The sequence below is a fragment of the Sapajus apella genome, unplaced genomic scaffold (genome assembly GCF_009761245.1).
Source record: "Sapajus apella isolate SASKATOON/1434 unplaced genomic scaffold, GSC_monkey_1.0 scaffold35, whole genome shotgun sequence".
In the NCBI taxonomy this organism is placed as follows: domain Eukaryota; kingdom Metazoa; phylum Chordata; class Mammalia; order Primates; family Cebidae; genus Sapajus; species Sapajus apella.
In genome coordinates, this window is record NW_022436975.1 from 21822144 (window position 1) to 21841062 (window position 18919).

General features: G+C 37.6%; 1 protein-coding gene across 10 annotated transcripts in view; it reads right to left on the bottom strand.

Annotated features, from left to right (window-relative positions):
* Positions 1-290: 290 nt before the first annotated feature.
* Positions 291-18919, bottom strand: part of EYA1 (EYA transcriptional coactivator and phosphatase 1) — a 339983-nt gene continuing 321354 nt past the window's right edge. For all 10 annotated transcript variants that reach the window (XM_032296318.1, XM_032296321.1, XM_032296319.1 and 7 more), the window contains 6 exons: positions 16505-16563; positions 16239-16399; positions 15200-15314; positions 14974-15095; positions 10773-10873; positions 291-2255 (listed from right to left, as the gene is read on the bottom strand). In XM_032296318.1, the coding sequence (XP_032152209.1) occupies positions 2175-2255; positions 10773-10873; positions 14974-15095; positions 15200-15314; positions 16239-16399; positions 16505-16563 (639 nt within the window). In that variant the 3' untranslated portion in view covers positions 291-2174. The remainder of the gene's footprint in view (positions 2256-10772; positions 10874-14973; positions 15096-15199; positions 15315-16238; positions 16400-16504; positions 16564-18919) is intronic.

An 18919-nucleotide genomic window follows, 5' to 3' on the forward strand; every position in this document is an offset into this window, starting at 1 on the left:
AATCCAAGATAGTTTATGCTGAATTATGTTCTACAGTAGATATATCTGAGTAAGGGTCCATTTTATATAGTTTTTGGGGAAGTGAAGAACTTTTCCATTCATCAGTACTTAACAGTGATCAAAGAAACAGCTGTTACCTTTCAAGTTCAGTCCCCTAAAGAGCTGATACAGCCATCACTGCAGTTACTTCATACAACTTGCTTTTGTTGGACTTCAGATGTTTTCATGCAACCAAGATCCTGCTCTTTCATATAACCAAGAGAAAAAGATAATCCCGATAGTCAGGGAGCTTACAGTACGTCACAAATCAATTTTATTAACTTAAACACAAAATTAATGAAGAAAAATTCTGTACACATTGGTGGACACAGCACACCTTTATACAGTAAGGCCAAGATAAACTTTGTCTTTTCAGACTGCAGAGCACAAAAACACAAAATGAAAAGGTTAAAAAATTGTCAACTTGTTTGCTTCAAGCAAAAAAGGAGAAAAAAATTCAATTGTGAATTCAAACAATTTGGTTAATTCACAAATGACTAATTCTAGCAGCAACCTGCAACTTCAGAAAAGGATGAAATAGCTCTTCAGCTACTTTCAGGTCAAAGCTGGTGGGTCTTTTCCCCCCAGTATAACATTAAAGACGATTCATCCTAAGAGTAATTTCATGACAGTGGATTGCATTACACGAGAGAAAATATTGCCCAGCCAAATGGACCCCTTTTGGAGAAACTCTTACGGTGTGGCAAATGTGATAATTTTAATTCCCCAGATCTATGCCTGTCATGTAGTACATAATGCAGGTGGAGAGGAACATTGTTTCCATGGTGATGACAATGGCAATGAACTTTCCTCTGGGTGGGAGGAAGACAGAGAAAATACGCATGTAGGGAGTAATGCAAAGTTTGCTGATTTCTGGATTAGCATCGTGTGTCTTCCTTTATCTAAAGAAAATGCAGACACGATAATAATTCTGAACACATGAAAACTTTGTTAGTCTCCAATTCATGAACCATTTTATTAATAAAATATATCTACTATCTATATTCTTTCTGTGGGAAGAAGCATTTGAATAATTATTTTTTCCAAGTAGTTACGTATAATACATTAGTGGGAAATGAAAAAGTGAGGTGGCAGGAGAAATTTTTTTTTCAAATTGTTTAAGAAACTGCTGTGTTATTTCATCAAGGCCCTCAGAAGAACTGATGGGGGGGAAATTTAGAAAACAAAATCCTTACTGACACTTGACATCCATGCTTTTGGTCTTGACAACATTTATCTAAAAAAAATGTATTATCTACATATTTATACCCAACACTTAGATAAGCCATGGCACATGAGTTTGTGCACATGCTGCCTCATGCTTCACTGTCAAGGCATTGCTACCTTTCAACATCATTTCCCTAAACGATATGTAAAAGAATCAGCCATTATTACAAATTTACACCAAAAATTCTTTCTGTACATGATTGTCTCAGTGATGTACATATTATACGTTTAAATTAGACATACTTAAAACTATGCCATGTGCTAAAATTCAAAGTACTGTACTTGCCATGTTGTGATGCAAAGGCCTTGAATCACTTATTTCTAATGCTATTTTCTCTTCAATTATTTAATGTCAAAAGAGTCTGGTGGGTGAACTGTGGGGTATGTGAATTACACCTCAATAAAGCTGTTTTTTTTTTAAGTCTGTTCATAAATAAGTAGAGATGTACAGATTACCCTGGGTATGAGAAACCAAAAAGTAAACTTTCTTTACATGAAAATTTCTCCACTGATATTCAGGAAACACATTTCAGTCTCTGTTGTGCAATCAGGTTTGCTGTATTGGAGAAGCTGTTCACATCACATTGAAAATGCTAACAATTGAAGCGTTTGCAGGTCCTCTCTTCACAGGTTTGAACCGTGTAGTTAATGTGGCAGACACATTACTCTGTGCTAGAACATTCTCATGGCTTTTCATTGGATTCACAGTACCAGAGTCAACAGCTGTTCTGAAGAAATAGACGTGGTCCTCCATTCACCACAAGGGCAGAGGTCAAGACTGACAGCAGCTGTGCATCAGCAGGCAGAAATCGCTAAATTCGGGAGGCCGTTGCTGATGCAAGACTGGGGCCTGCTGGATCTGTCCCTGGTCACAGAGCAGCTGTGCGGTGTCAAAGTGCTGAGCGTTGTTACAGGTACTCCAGTTCCAAGGCGTGGTGCAGGGCCATGAGGTCCGAGTGGCTGGAGATCCTCCAGAAGGGCATCGCGTGCTGCAGGAGGGGCACATATACACATGAGGACAGAGCACCCAGTGCCATCCCTGCTGGCTCCTTTGGAAATCCACTTCCATGCTCAACCCCATTTTCAATATTGTGGAAAATGCCAGCTAACATCTTAGTATCACATCTGTTTACAATAAAAATTCCAACTTAAACTTCGGGTAAGAATACTGGACTGAATTTTAAAATGTAATCTAGAGTCTATTTCTTGGAAGAAGGGGATGGATATTTCCTAACTGGATCTACACTGTGACTTGAATGCCAATTCCAAGCTTTAAATAAAAGAATGTTGCCAAACACAGCAGCTTTTCAAAATACATACCCAGTATTTTTCATGATTAAAGTTTAAAAAGCTTGTACTTTATGAGTTTAAGCAGTTTTCTCTAGTTAGTAGTACTTTACATTGTCTCTAACTTAATTGTGGCTCATATATGAAGCAACTTTTTTCCATTTATTTTCTTCAGTTATTCTTCATATTGACCTTAAAATGGCTTTATCATATGGAAAAAATTTTAAATGAACATCTAAAGTTGTTTTTTGTTTTGTTTTTGTTTTTGTAGTTGTTGTTTATACCTCAATCTAAAAATCTCGTTTCAGTAATGGTAATATTTGCGAAACACGTGAACAAACCAAAGACAAGAAAAACAGGAAGAAACAAGAAGTTACGTCATTCATGAAGGGTGAAAATGTGATGAACTTTTAATGCCCCAAAGCACTATAGTAAGTATTAATGCATCAGTAAAACCTTTTGAAGAGAAAGATAATCGCCACCTTCCAGAGGATAAAATTCTGTTTACCTTAAAGACTAGGATTCTTATGCAAAAAATTAATGTGGATCCTGGAGTATAATTTGCAATTATAGTTCCGAGAAATCTGAAAAAAATTTCAGACCAATAGAATTTCACATAGAAGCAAACAGAAATGAGGTTGTTTTTGTTTTTTAATGTGTAGGTAACAGTGGAAGCCATTAACCATTTTGATATATAGATCACACAGCTGCTACATACTGGGATACAAACTATTATTAATAATGTATTTGTCTCAGATTATCTTTTGAAATTGCATACCACATTCCAATATTAGATACAGACCTTTCTGGACTCAAGGCTATTTTGGAATATCTGTATATATTTGTTACTGAGTGTTAATGGAATAGTCTAAAAATGAGTACTAAATATTTATTTTTAGGAGGATGCTCCACTTGGCAACTTCACACTGTAAGATGCAGCAATGCACATTCATTCAGAAAGAGCCACTGTGCCAGGGGCAGAAGATCCAGAGATGCATATGTTGCTGGCTTACTCTCTCTCACAGTCTGAGTAGTAAAAATGCACAACAATCATCAGTGTTCATCTATGTTTTGTAGGAGAAGAGCAATTATCTTTGTCTAGGAAACTGGGAAAATATCTGAAAAAAGGTGATAGTTGAGCTAGGTATGAAGGATTAACATTCAGATGGCTGTGTGTGTTGGAGAACAGAAAATAAAGGAGAAATTCATTGTTGGCATACTGGCTGGGTATGAGAGAAAGATTTGGTTGGTTACATGAGTGGCTGCAGGAGCCAGCTGATGCAGGGCCTAGTAAGCCCTGCTAAGGAGTTTATCTGTAATAATCTCCCAATAGTTACGATTTATTGGATATTGGGTTAGGCACTCTGCTAAGCAACTCAGAGAGACAGAGGTATTACTCTTACTATTACTATTGTGGTAGTTAAAAAACGAAACCCTGAGGCTTAGTGATGGAACAGAGAGGTCTGAATAACAGCTGGTAAGGAGTGAAGCCAAAATCCACACCAGGTGTGACTTTGAAGCTCATATGCTGTAATGCCTTCTACCTGTTTTCTGTGGGCATTTTATTCAGCTGTGTAAATTATCAGCACCTTATCAGCACCACAGCACAGGTTCAATCTCTCTCTCTGCCCCCATCCATTCTCTGTGGGGTTACAGACACTGGAAAAGAGTGACTATGATTCATAGATCTTGGTTAGAAAAATGTTTGATCAGTTATAGATTTCCTCCTTATTAGAAGAGAAATTCATGTTGTAAAATGTAGAACCATAAAAGTAAATACCAATAATTTCTTATCCTACTCCACAAAGCTAACCACGATAAACATTTCTTTATATTTTCATACATGTACACACTCAAACACACTTGAAATGTCTATCCAGTATGTACCATTCAACATTCTAGTAATTTTACTACTTAATCTCAAATCCATTTAAGACACATTTTAAAAGAAAACTATTATTTTAAAAGTTTTCAAGTATTCAACTGTGCAGTGTTTATATTTAACCACCTACTTGCTATCTATTTTATATCCTCTATTTCTAATTGTTTTTCTTATAAAAACAAAAATATTTGTGCAAAGTGGAATGGTTTTTTTCAGAGCAGGTTCAGTCAAATTCTTTTGCATGTCAACTGTCTGAGGTTCCATATGTTCCTCATAGACAAGTTCTCTGCATATACAGCCATTAACAATGCAAATATGAAAATGATTGTTGCAATCAGAACCCTGCACTGAAGAATGCCATGACTCTCACAGAAATTGAAAAGGAGACTGAAAAAATTTCTTTGGTACATAAAGTATAAAGTGGGGATTTAATTCCATAGTAAACAAAGGACTGGTTCAATGGGTATGAGTCTCATCTGTACTTGGGAATGGGTTGATGCCACCTAGAGAACACTTATGTTTTTCTTTTAAACTATACTCAACACTATCTGGAAAAGTGAGATGATCCACAAACAGCCCTAAGTTGGTTTGTTTACTGGCACTAAAATACAAATGGCTTTAGTCTTCCTGTAGAGAGTATTAATAAGAACCACCTGGTCAAGCAGCAGTCTGAAATGAGGTCAAAAGCAGGTATGAAAAAAAGTGTATACTTCTCATTTGTGTTAAAAATATTTCTCTGTGCTTTCACATGCACATGTCATATTTAGAAAGTTTTGCAGATGGAGTTACACTTTTCGAATTGTAACGTTATCAAGGGAGAACTTATTATGAAACTTACTGTACAACATTGCTCTTTTATTTGTGTATCTCCTTCTCCTCTAGATATAAGTATGCTCTTTAAGGATGAAGATGAAATCCAATTCAAAACTTGGCATACAGTAAGTGATTATGAATGAATTTATGACTTTACAAAAACAACACTCACTGTAGTTGTTTATAACCTTGATGTCCCACTTAAACTAAAAACAAAAATTGCTTTACAAATGTTATTTTATAAAAAGTAGCTTGTATTTTTCTCCTCAGTAAGCTTGAAATCAGGCATTATTTATCAGGCTCTCAGCTTCATCTTAGAATGTACATATAAAATGAACATCTAATGAAGCCTTTGTCATTGTGTAGAATAATGGATGCTTGCCATTTTTTCTCCCTTTGCCATTAACAAGAGATTTATTTTAAGTAGTTCTCTGAAAATAATTTAGCATGGCCACTTTTACTACTCTAGAAATGAAAACTAGGTGTCAAGGTACAGGAGACTATTACCTACTTTTATTTTTTTTTTAAATAATCATACCTATGTCTAATCATTTTCTTTCAAGCCATGTTGCATTAAAGAAATAATTTTATGGTAAGAAAGAACAACTGGTAGATTTTGACAACAAAAGACATATGTCAAAGGAAGACTTCTATAGGTAGAGACTTCCCACAATCTTTCTAGGAACAAGGATGCACTCACACAAAACTCTTGTAAAAGATCCTTTTAGAATGAGGTGGTTCTTTTATAAAACAAAGGTATTGCTAACTTTTTCTCTTTGAAGGGGGTACTTTTTATGATACAAATTGTAGAGCTAGATTAAATTACTGATGAAAGGCCTTGGACTACACTGGCAAAGAGAATAAGGATGACAGAATAGATTTCAGTTGACCATTAACAAAATGGGCAACTGGCAGATTTACTTACTGGGTTTTGTTTCTGTGCTTTAAAAAAAAGTAACAATCTCTAGCAAAAGAACATTATTTAGGGAGATGACAGATCTCTACAGGGAAAAGAGGAACATGCTGTATTAGAGTTTGAAGGACATAGGAAACTAAGAGAGACAAGCTAAAATAGTTAAAATCAATTCTGAAGCAATGTAAAATGTTTTGATTTGGCAGACATTTTGTGCTCATATGTGCAGAACTTCACTGGTTTGCTATAAATTTTATTTAATAAACTGCTCAGGCTAAAGCATATATCAGAATTAATTATGTGTTTTTAAAATTTAATCATGAATGTAAAATTAGGGGAAAGAAGACACTTATATAGTTATAGCTAACTCTGAAAAGAATTGCATTTCACTCTAATAATTTTTTGAAACAACATGTAAGTTCTTTTTTGTAAGTCATATTTATTTAAGATATATAAATGGCCGGGCGCGGTGGCTCACGCCTGTAATCCCAGCACTTTGGGAGGCCGAGGCGGGTGGATCACGAAGTCAAGAGATCGAGACCATCCTGGTCAACACGGTGAAACCGCGTCTCTACTAAAAATACAAAAAAATTAGCTGGGCATGGTGGCGCGTGCCTATAATCCCAGCTACGCAGGAGGCTGAGGCAGGAGAATTGCCTGAACCCAGGAGGCGGAGGTTGCGGTGAGCCGAGATCGCGCCACTGCACTCCAGCCTGGGTAACAAGAGTGAAACTCTGTCTCAAAAAAAAAAAAAAAAAAAGATGTAGCTCTTATAGTTTGAAGAAACTTTTTTTTAAACAACAGGGTCTCACTCTGTTGCCCAGGCTGGAGTGCAGTGGTGCCATCACAGCTCACTGCAGCTTTGACCTCTCAGGCTCAGGTGATTCTCACACCACAGCCTCTCAAGCAGCTAGGACTACAGACAGCACTACGATGCTGGGCTAATTTGTGTATTTTTTGTAGAAACAGGTTTCACCATGTTGCCTAAGCTGATCTCGAACTCCTGGGTTCAAGCGAACTACCAGCCTCAGCCTCCCGAAGTGTTGAGTTTACAAGTGTGAGCCACCACTCTCAGCCTGCAGAAACTTTTTGCTAAATCTCACAGTCAGAGGAAATAACTGAGTTCAAATCCTAGTTTGGCTCCTTTCTAGCTGTGTGATTTTGGCCAAATTATTCACCCTTATGGTGTCTCAGTTTTCTCATCTGTAAAATGGGTCTAAGGATCCCTTCATAGGATTATGAGGATTTAATGAGAAAAATGGATAGCAAGGCTTAAAAGAGGAACTGGGATATAACAAGGACTTTATAATTGGTAGCATTTAATTTTATGTTTTTTTCTTTGGGACAAGATCTCATTCTGTCATCCTAGCTGGAATGCAGTGGCATGATTTTGGCTAACTGCAGCCTTGACCTCCCGGGGTGTCCTCCCACCTCAGCCTCTTGAGTAGCTGGGACTACAGGCACCCACCATCATGCCCAGCTATTATTTGTATCTTTTATAAAGACAGAGTTTTGCCATGTAGTCCCAGGTGGTCTTAAACTCCTGAGCTGAAGTGATCTACCCACTCTGACCTCCCAAAGTGCTGGGATTACAGGTGTGAGGCTGGCCTGGGCAGCAATTTTTGTTACTACTATTACTAGTCCTTCTACAGTACAGAAAGCCATCTCTTAGTTTCTTTAGCTTGAGTTTTTATATGTCGTTTTAAAAATGAGATCGTTGAACTGTAGAGTGCTTCTCCTCCTACATTATTTCCCATAGGTTAAACATTAAGTATTCTCTACTTCTATGTAGCACTCCACTTTAAAGATACTCATTAAATTTTCTGAATGCTTATATCCTTGTCCCTTAACTCATATGAAAGGACAGCTATTTATATACTAGGTAACCTAAAAAGGCTAGAAAAATTCTTCTTCAATAAAGTTAGAAAACAAGAACGAATGTTCAACTTGTCACTCTAAGTGGTAAACAGATTAGAAATCGAAACACTGTGTAAAATTTGTCCATTTTATACACACAGGCAGGTCTCAAGGTACAAAGAGTAGTTTCCAACATATATTTTTGGACTCTTATCACATACAGTCATCCATGAAATAAAAATGGAAAGGTAGGAGGACTCATTCGGCTAAAAAATTCAGTGTATGTTTTCTGCAAGTGTGGCTGCCTAATTTATTTTGTGTGTGTGTGTGCCCTACATTTTTAAAAAGACACGTCCAAAGATAAACAGTAGAAACAATCTTAACTGCTTTTCAAAGACAGCAAATACTCTATTCCAATTAATACATTCAATTCTAATGTCATACCAAGAATACCTTCACTTTTTTTCATGTTATATTCATTGAAGTCAAACTTCTAAGAATTGTACTTATCAGAAAGGTTTAGGAAGGGACCCACTCACAGAAATCTTGATAAGATTCAAAGATTACTTACATTTTAAGTAATCACTTTTATAGGCATCCTTCTCTGCCTACCACAAGCTAGAAAGCCACATTTTGGTAACCTTTGATCTTAAACTTTCTGGTGGATACCAGAGGGAGAAGGACCAGCCTGGAGATGGATTTACACCTAGGGCCACACTGCTCAGAGGTGCAAATCTGTTCCATCCTTGCCCTGCTGGCCACTAGGAGGGTCCTGAATAGGAATGGCTTGGGAATTCCAGAGCCTTTACTGGAAAGAAGACTGGAGTCTGGATCTCAGAAAACATTTTCATTAACTCTCCAGGAGTATGTTTTGGGAATTCTGACTTAGTCTGGGAAAGATTTTATTATTTTATAAAGACAGCCCAGAGGGGTAACAGAGGTACCCAGTACCACAGTGGTTAGTCATCAGTGAAGTGGGAAGGTTAGAACTACTGCTTAAATGGCAAATGCTGCTTCAACTTGAGCATGAGGAGACCTGAAGCATGTGTGCATTTCCACCAGCACCAGCCACGCTCAAGCAAGTTTGTTACTGGGATACATTCTGTATCTATGGGTATCTATGAAATTATCTACTTGTAAAATTAGGGTCAGTGATTATGCTTTTAGTGGGACTCAGAGGCATTGAAGGTAAACCAGGCCATCTTCAGAGCCTGTAAGAAGGATGGCCATGTGTCATACTTAGGCTCAGTGCTGCATCTATAATCTGGTGGCTTTATATGCTATTTCTTTATATGCTGGAATATTCCAGAAGAGCTGAAACACTGTATCATTTATGGAAATACACATGGATTCCTATGAGTGAGTATGTAAGGAAGGGAATGGAAAATTATGCTCTTGGTTCACCCCATAAAATATTTAATGTCCTTAAATTCAAGAAACATTTAGAGTACAACTATGTAAAGATTTAGGGAGTTATAAATATTTTGAAGACAGTCTCAAACAACAAACCAAGCAAAATAAGATTCCTGAATCTGTGAAGCTCACATTTTTTTCTTGCTGAAACAGGCACATAAAAAACAACAGCTACCATTTTTTGTGTACTTTATACATATCAAGCCCTATGTTATGGGAGTTATATCTTACCTAAATCCATTCCTCAAAATAACCCAATGAGGTAAGTGCTATTACCATCTCCATTTATAGACAAGGAAAGGGAAACAAGGGTTAAGAATTTGTTCAAAGTCACAGGAAGAGTAAGTGGCAGGGTTATAATTCAAAAACCCATGCTGTCTGGCTGAAGAATCCAAGCTAGTTACCCACTACAGCACCTTCAGTTAAAATGTAAGGGAGCATGACTATATTTGATCTCTTAAAAACAGAACAGAAAAGGTAGTACATGAATTCAATTTTGCAAATGAGTAAGACAATGACAGAAAGGAATATTAGGGAAAAGATCATTCCAAGGAGAGACAACAGCAAGGAGAAGCTGTTGGGCAAGGAAAGCTGAGTAGACTGATACGACTACAGTGTAAGGTACCAGCGGGAGACAGATCAGAAAGGCAGGTTGTGGAGTCACTTGAGTGCCAGGCTAAGGAAGGTGGTCCTCAGCTTTAAAAAACGCAATGAGAGGCACAACAAGAAAGCTTTTGCTCAGAGAAATGATAGAATTACACCCGCAGAGATTCAGAAGAATATAACAAAGTGCAATGGGCAAAGTGGGAGCCAAGAGATTTATAGTTGGGCCCACTCCCTTCCCCCTGCCCTGAGAGAAAGAGGTAGGCTCTCATGATAAAAAGAAGATATAGAGTCCTCTGGGGAAGAAGATAGTTTTATCTTCCAAGCCAGCTTTGACCAACTAGTAGAGACTTTTTGAAGGCTGTTTGAAAGGTTCTTAGTCTGTGTCCAGGCTCAGGTAACAAGGTTTGAACCACCTGGCATGTCTGCCATGGAAACAGAGAAGGTCCTGGTGGCACATGTGTTATCTCTGCTCTATATGACAGCTACACTTCAGTTCTGCTCCCTAAGTCTACCTTCTATGAACACCACTTGTGGCCCTTGAGCTTGTGCACACTGCTATTCAGAAAGATCAGTCCATATTTATTGAATGCTTCTTTACCCTGTTCAGTGCTTATAGTGCTGCACATATTCATCGTATGTTTCACAGAAATGGAACCTGCTTAAATGATGCAGTTATGAGAATCTTGAGGACTAAAAAAATAAATGAGACAAGATTCATCATCTAGGAACACTCACCTTTTTTGCTCCTTGTTCTTCTTCTACACCATCTCCTATAACAACATACACCACTTTTCTTCCAAACCTTTGAATTATCCTCTCAAAACAGCTTTCTTTTCCTAATGAACACAAGTAAATCATAGAAAATGTGAAGTTTGGGCAACCTAGTGTGACAGAGCTTGAACGTTTTGTAGAACATGCTTTCCTCATGCTCTGATTTGACTGTCCCACTTGTGTACCTAAAAGGAGTGCTTTTATGCCCCTGGGGTTGTATGTGCCACAGCAAAATAAATTACAAATGAAATTAATCAGCAATGTGGTGTCCTGTCCTTTGGAAACTGATTAGTTAAATACTCTTTTCCAATGGATTCATTTATTAAAAAGTGGGACCTAGTCAATCACACCATTGCAATTGGCAGGGGCGGGGGGGAAGTACTGTTTTTCAGTAGGACTTTTTTTCCCCCCAAAAAGCTGAGATCAAACATAGGCAATTCTAGTAACATATTTTAACCTGATTTAAGAAACGTGTTGTAATATATCTAACTCTGAAAATATCTGATCCAAAGACTATGGAGAATGATTTAAAAAAACAAAAAAACTGGATTTGTTTTTGTTCTAGCAAGAAAACACCAACACTGAAATTAGCTTATTCTTTCATTTTCAGGTTGAATTAAAGACCCTGAAAGCCTGATGTAGTCTTGCAAAACTCTTTCCAAAATCAATGTCAGGTAATTTGAGGTACTAAGCAAGATGGTGCCTGCCCTACCCAGGCATCTAATGTTCAATGAAGCACTTTCCTGGAGGAAAAGTGGAATAAAGGTAACAGAATACCCTTATCTGTCTATTATCTTTCCCATGTCATGACTTAGTTTGGGCTCCTATGGCGGCCACACTGTCAGCACATCCCCTGAGTTAATGCAAGGCATTGTTTCTTCTCAGAGAAGAAACTGGTGTTCCAAGTCTTGGGCTGCCAATAGGGTCATTTTAATGGACAATGGGACAGTTTATAGTTTTCAAATGTGAATGGCTGAGCGAGCCTGCACCTCTTTCAAATAAGGATCAGATATACACATGAACAAATTGCTTGTTTGCTTAAACAAATGTCTGCTTTATATTTGTATTTTGCACTAAAATCTCTAGTTTGCATCTGACACAATAAAATGGAGCTAGCCTTATTCAAAGGATGCAATGTCAATGCCTCTTTAGTTGTCCACTAAACTCTGAAATATTAAATCACTTTAAAAAACAAATACAAATTACAGTGCTCACTGCAAAAAATATACAACCCAAAACATAGATGTCATGAAACATTTTTCCCTCCTTACGGAAAAATGCTCATGTGTTTTTGCAAAGTTTCCCTCTTGTGGATAAAAGGAAGGTAAATTCAATGTTATTTAAAGGTGAAGGCGTGGTAAACAAAAAAATCCTTGCCTATATACTATCTCCTATCGGGTTCATTGCAAATTTGCGGTCATGTAAAATTTTTCACAATTTAGTTCTAAAAGCTACAAAAATGAAGCTTAGATTTTAGAAGTTAACTATTAGTTTTATGTGAAGTATTCATTTTGATGAGTCCATTTTGTCATCATAGCTCTGCCAAATGGTCCATCAGCCATCTCCCATGACTATAGCATTTTGCCTACAATAAAAATCTCTGGGGCCAGGTGCAGTGGCTCATGCCTGTAATACCAGCAATTTGAAAGGCCAAGGCAGATAACCTGAGGTCAGGAGTTCGAGACCAGCCTGGCCAACATGGAGAAACCCCAACTCTACTAAAACTACAAAGATTAGCCAAGCGTGGTGGTGTGTGCCTGTAAATCCCAGCTACTTGAGGAGGCTGAGGCAGGAGAATCACTTGAACCCAGGAGGCAGAGGTTGCAGTGGGCTAAGATTCTGCCACTGCTCTCCAGCCTGGGTGACAGAATGAAACTTCATGTCAAAAAACAAACAAAATCAAAAAAGTTACTGGGTTTTCTGCATTGATCCCCACATATATCTTATTTGATGGTGAAATCCTACTTCTACCACCACATATTTTTTATTCTAATTGTTACTTTGTATTGAAAAAATTAAAGCCTAATATTTTAAACAAAATTCCCATTTAAAAAATGCTTACTAGATTGTAATTTCCTATTACCATTTTTAAATTTCTTGGAATTAGACTTCTATGCACATGCTATATAACACACTATTTGTACTTTCTTTCTGAGAAGCTAAGCTCTACCCACTTCTGTACTATGTGCTGCTTTGCCATTTGTTCCAATGTCATGTGCTGGTAAACCTTTTCCACAATCCCTGTTTACAAAATACAATATAATTATAATTCCTCTTTATTGATATCAATGAATATAGAATTAACATGTGACTTAAACTGTATGCTGCTTTGGTTTTAATGGACTACTAGGAATTTTATTCCATTTGATATATTTTTTTCTTTTTGACAGGTATTTTCCAACAATTTGTTCTTGGCCCTTCTTGGAAAGAGTAGTCATTCTCAAACTCCAGCTATGTATTTCTAACTTGAAAGGTTACACTGGATGAATCCCATCAGCATCCTGCTGTGTGTGTCCATGGTGCTTCCTTTCTGCCATTAATTGAAGACTCCATCAGATCTCTTCCAACCCAACACTGATAAAAACTAATAGTTAACTTCTAAAATCACCTGATTTCCCCATCAGTTAATTGTGCCACTATTGACTCAGGTGTCTAAAATAAATCTTGTGTCAGCCTTCTTCAAAAACAATGGCCATTTATTCAGCCATTCATTCAATAAGCATTTATTGAATACCTAATGTGTAATGGGTGTTGCAGCAACTATGATGAGCAAGAGAGACAAACCCAGTCCTCAAGAATATTACTGTATGGTGGGGAATTCATACTATGAACAAATAATTATAAAAGTAATTCTTTAGTAATCATGTAATAAATGCTTTGAAGGAGAAGGACAGGAAGTGTAAAATTGCAGGCAGATGGAAGTTAGACCTATAAGGATTCCATTTTTGGCCCTTTGATTATATGGAGTTGAGCAGCCAAAGACAGGCTTCTTGCCACCTGCTAGAATGCTCATACCTCTTCCCCTGGACTAAAACAGCATTCATCTCCTTACGGTGACATACAAGGCCATTTATGCCTAGACCCAAGTATACCTTTCCAGCTTTGGCTTTTAATGAGCACAGCACACTAGCTATCCAGGGCCACTCACAAGTCCCTCAGCAGGGAACACAATTTAATTTCTCTGTCTCTTTGCATTGTTATCACTAGTCCATCTATCTGGTGAACTCTTACATGCTCTACTATACCCAGCTCAAATGTCACTCCTTCCCTTTAGCTTTCACAGACACTTGCCTCAGCCTCTTCCTGGGTGGGAGTGAATGCTTCCTCAGCTATGTGCACATTCAAGCACTTAGCAGAAGGACCCTCTAGGATACAGCAAGGAGTCTAGACCTTGGAATCAGAGAGACATGAAGCTTGACCCTTGGGTTTGTGAGCTATTGACTGCAACAATTTACTTAAGTCTCTGAGCTTTAGTTTCCCCATTTGTAAAATGGAAAGATTTATAAAGATTGGCTTTAAATGTAAAATGCTTAGTACAGTTTGGGGTATCTAGTAGACAACTAAAAAATGCTCATTTGCATACTCTTGTAACTGTCTGCTTCCCCTGAGAACAAGAGTCATGTATTTTTTAATCCCTATATTGATTCTGCCTTGATTTATATTCTAAATAAATTCCATAAGTCTTTTCCTCCCAACTGTTTCTTTCATGCAAGCAGCTTTTTCATGTCCACAATAAAAATGGAAACTCAATTATACATATTGAATTAAAAAACAAACATTTCTAGTAATAAATCTATTAGAGTTGTTTCATTTCTACTTTGCATAATTCTATATTGTTTGTGTTAGCTTAGAAAATCAGATATTTTTGTTAATGTTGCCTAAAAGGACAAAAGTATGATAATCCAGAATCTATGCTGTTACGCTACCTAAAATGCCTTGTTCTTAACATTAGCCAGTAAAGTAAAATTTTATGACATCAGCTACATGGATTATGCTGTATGTCTCTCTTATGTCTAAATCCAGTTTGACAAATTGGTTAAATTATTCTATTTTTTTGATCTATGTAGCATTCTGGAAAAAAAGTTTCATTTATTGCCTTTCATTTTTATTATCCTGAAGGAAAAGAGCTGATTGCTATAAAGAAAAAAAAGAAAAAGCAGCTCACCTATTTTAGTTGCACTGTAAATATTTTCTATTGGAAATACAATCCCTAATCCATACAGCAGGACTTTCGCCAATGCTGGGATGAGCTGAGTAGTTGTTACTAAAATATTCACACAGTTTGTCCTATGACAACAGAAAGAGAAAAAAACACTTGAAAAATAAATCTCCAAAATGAACAAGCACGAGCATTGCCCATTTCCTGGCAAAGGTCCAACAGAGAGCCTCACCGGGAGTGAATGAGTGAGAGTGCTTTCAGGGCCAGTGTCAACCAGGAGTCAGTCAGGGCTTCAATTTCGGCCCTCAACTGCAGCCAGGCTTCCCTCTTAGCTGGACCAAGCAGACCTGAGGATCAAAAGCACGTGATGAACTACTTCCTTACCAACATATTGCTTTGACTTTATAAATAAGAAACATTTAAGGAGTACTATGAATACCACTCTCAAGCTTTATAATATACAAAGTATGTTTCACATAGTATCATTCAATCAAAGTATTTATTTGGTTATAAAAGTCAGCTCTTCTTTTTGGGGAACCTACTCTCTCCCATTCCTCTAACTAGTTTGGGCAGAGCTGACTCTACCTTCTGGCTCCCAGGGTAGGTGTTCAGCATTTGCTTGGCCCCTGGAAGTCCATCTTGGAACTTTTGCTAAATCTATTGGAAAAGATCTCTCTCCCTCCCTCCATAAAGGTGCCAAACTACTGGTAGAGTATAAAGCTGGATCTACGGGTGGTCATTTTGCCACCTCTTGGGAGGGACTGACCTAAAAGGAGCTTACTCAAAGGAAAGCACAGGCTTCCTTGACAGTATCATTTAAGCATCTGGATATAGCCCTGCAGGAAACCAACCTCACTCCTGAACATTTTATGCTAAAGCCATTATGAACCAAAGTCAAAAGATTCAAACTAATCCAAGTATTTAGCTGGTAGAAGATTTACAACCCATCTTGTGATTTGGACAGAGGTCGCTAATTCTTCGAAGGTTGCTAATCCTTCCTTGAAAGGACAACTGAATGTCAGAGAGGTCAAGATACTTGCCCCAGGTCATATCACAAGGTAACAGACAGGACTAGACTAGAATAGCCAGGGCAGCTGGCTCCAGTCCAATATTTCTGTCACGAAATCACCGCAGAGTAATGGCCAGTGAGATGAAACTGTCCTAAAAAAAGGCTATTATATTCAAAGCAGTGTGACACAGAAGTGTACAGTACTTTTGGAATTGTATCTAGACTGTCTTAACCCGCTGAGACACTGGTGGTGATCACTTGCCTCCAACATTATTTTTGTAGGTGTTGTAGATCTCTTTTACCCGTCTGTAGCGGAAGGCCAACTTTCTCATCCAGTCCACACCGCCCCGTACACCAGTTGCCAAGCATAAATTAGCACTGGTTGCTGCAGCAGGAAAGCCATCTGTTCCAAAGTTATACGTGCTATTTAGATGCAAGAAAAGCCCAAAGTTAACCAAACAGAAAGTTCATCTTAATTAGGTAAGCAATTAAACTATAAAAGGTCACTTCACGTTCAAGGCTGCTCACCTTAGGTCCTGTCCGTTATCATCTGAAGAAACATCATCTATATGGACTTGGTCACATTCCTAAAATGCAATTAAAATGATACATGTCAATTTTTTAAGAGCACCTAAATTTTTGTTTGTTTTGAAAAACCATATATAGCTATTTTTAAAAGCACCTTAATTGGAGTGTTTTTTTTTTTAACTATGTCAATCAGTAGGTGGCAGTCTTGTAAAATTGACATTTTTACCTACTTAGGGTCCTCTCCTATAAGAAAGAAGCAATGTGGTTAAGGACTACTGCTATTCAGCTTCAGAAAACACATTTTTGTGTTTAGAAAGGAAAGTGATTGAAAACAATTAGCATATGTGTTCCATAAACCTCAGGTACCTTAAGCCATCGTGCTGCTCAGAGCTGATTCACTCAGTGCCTAAGCATAACTGAAACCAGACATTTTGGTAAATGTAACATGCTAGAAAAATTAAACCTGATGCTAACTGCCAATGAAATTATGACCTCTGATTGCTGTTGAGCCACACACCAACACAGCCTGAGGCCAGTATGCTGAGGAGCCCAGACAGAAAAAGTCTGTTACTGGTTTCCATTTATTTGAGAGATCTGAGTTTTATTCTGCGTGTGTGTGTGTGTGTGTGTGTGTGTGTGTGTGTGTGTATACACATGTGCAGGATAAAAAACCATGGGAGACTTCAAAACCTAAATAAAAATAATCAAACCATGTGCTTTTTAACTGTTTTTTATTACATTTTTAGTGTTATTTTACTATTACATATTCACCTTATGTATTAGATTTACATTATGGCATAATGTTATTTTGAACAGACCTGATGTTTAAATCCCAAACTGAGTAAGACCTGATGTTTAAATCCCAAACTGAGTAAACTATTTAGAAAAGGAAGCCATGCTTATGGGCTAAAGCACTATTGGACCCAGTTAACATTTCTGTACCTGTTTGCAGACACATTGGAGCACCCATATATCTTGCCACCATATCCCCAGACGAATTGTGGGAAGAACAGCCACTCGATAAACATTTGTTGAATGAATGAAAGCATATTAATTTGGAGGCAGACAATGACTCTAGTCCAGAAACATAACACCCCCACTTGGCTGCTTTCATATTCCAGTCATGTTCCTCTCTTTGCAGTCGGGCTCCAAATACTCCAGAATCCTTTATTGTACTTATTTCTATTAACATTTTAGTTTAAAAATATTATTAAAAGAAATTTCCAGGCACGCATCCTGTATTTTAAAGGGTTCTTTTGACTGAAACTCTGGTCATGTTTCAGATAGAGTTAATTTCATAAACTCTAGCCCCTCTCTAGCACTTAGAATCAACTTCATAACAAAGATGACACTTAGAAAGCACTATAATAATAGAAGGTATATTTTTATGTTGCCAGTTCCTAGTGAACAAACTCTTCTCTCTCCATGGATTTATGAGGAAGGGAGGAGGAGATAGAAGTGGAAAGAAACTTAAACCAGCTGTTCCTTAACAGAATTAAAATCGTGACCCCCAACCTCTCCTCTAAAGCATCTATTTTCCAGGCAGCCCTCTCCCAGCAAGCAGCAAGTTCCAAGGAGGAAAAGACTTTGACCTTGTAACCCTCCCCTGCTCTCCTGAGGTCCATAACCTCAGATAAAGAAAAGGAAAAGCAGGTCTAGGAGCCCTCACATGCTGACTGTGAATTTAACATTTTAAAAATAGGTCATTCTTGGAAGACGTGGTTGGGAACTTCTCATTTATTAATGTAATCTTATTTTAGAAGATGAATGATGGTTGCTTGTGTTTTCAACAATCTACTTGAGGTTTAAAGAGTTACTAAATCATGAGTAGAAATTTCTGATATTTAACCAGATATGCAATTTTTATGTTGTTGGTAAACTTCCTTAGAGTGTGTGCTTAGTGTCAGGGCTGGGGGAAAAGAGGAAGGCCACAGCACCATGCTGGAGAAATTTTCTCTCTTGGGAGAATGAACAGAAAGGAGGAGGAAGTTGAGGAACTAGAAGAAGAGGAAAATATATGTTCAAAAGAGTTTAATTCAAGGAATCAAAGCTGGCCTAGAAATCCCTGGTTATCTCTAAGGGTGGGAAGAGTTTTTTTGAAAAAGCAGGGTGTTAAGATGCTTTTCTTAAACTAATTTAGCTGTAAATCTTCATTACTAACAGAAAAGTCAGTTATCTTCTAACAACTGTTAATGACTCCATTATTGCTATTGTTCTTCCACATCCTGTATTTGTTTTCTCCTGCTAGCTTCATTTAAAATGTTTTGTTCCCAGGCTGAGGACTTCATTTGAAGTATTGTTCAGTCTCTAGCTTAGCTCTTAGTGTCAACACCTTCAAGCTTTTACCTGCAGATAGCAAACTCACTTCATAGTGACTTGATTAAAGCAAAAGGTTGGTGTAGTGACAACAAGGAA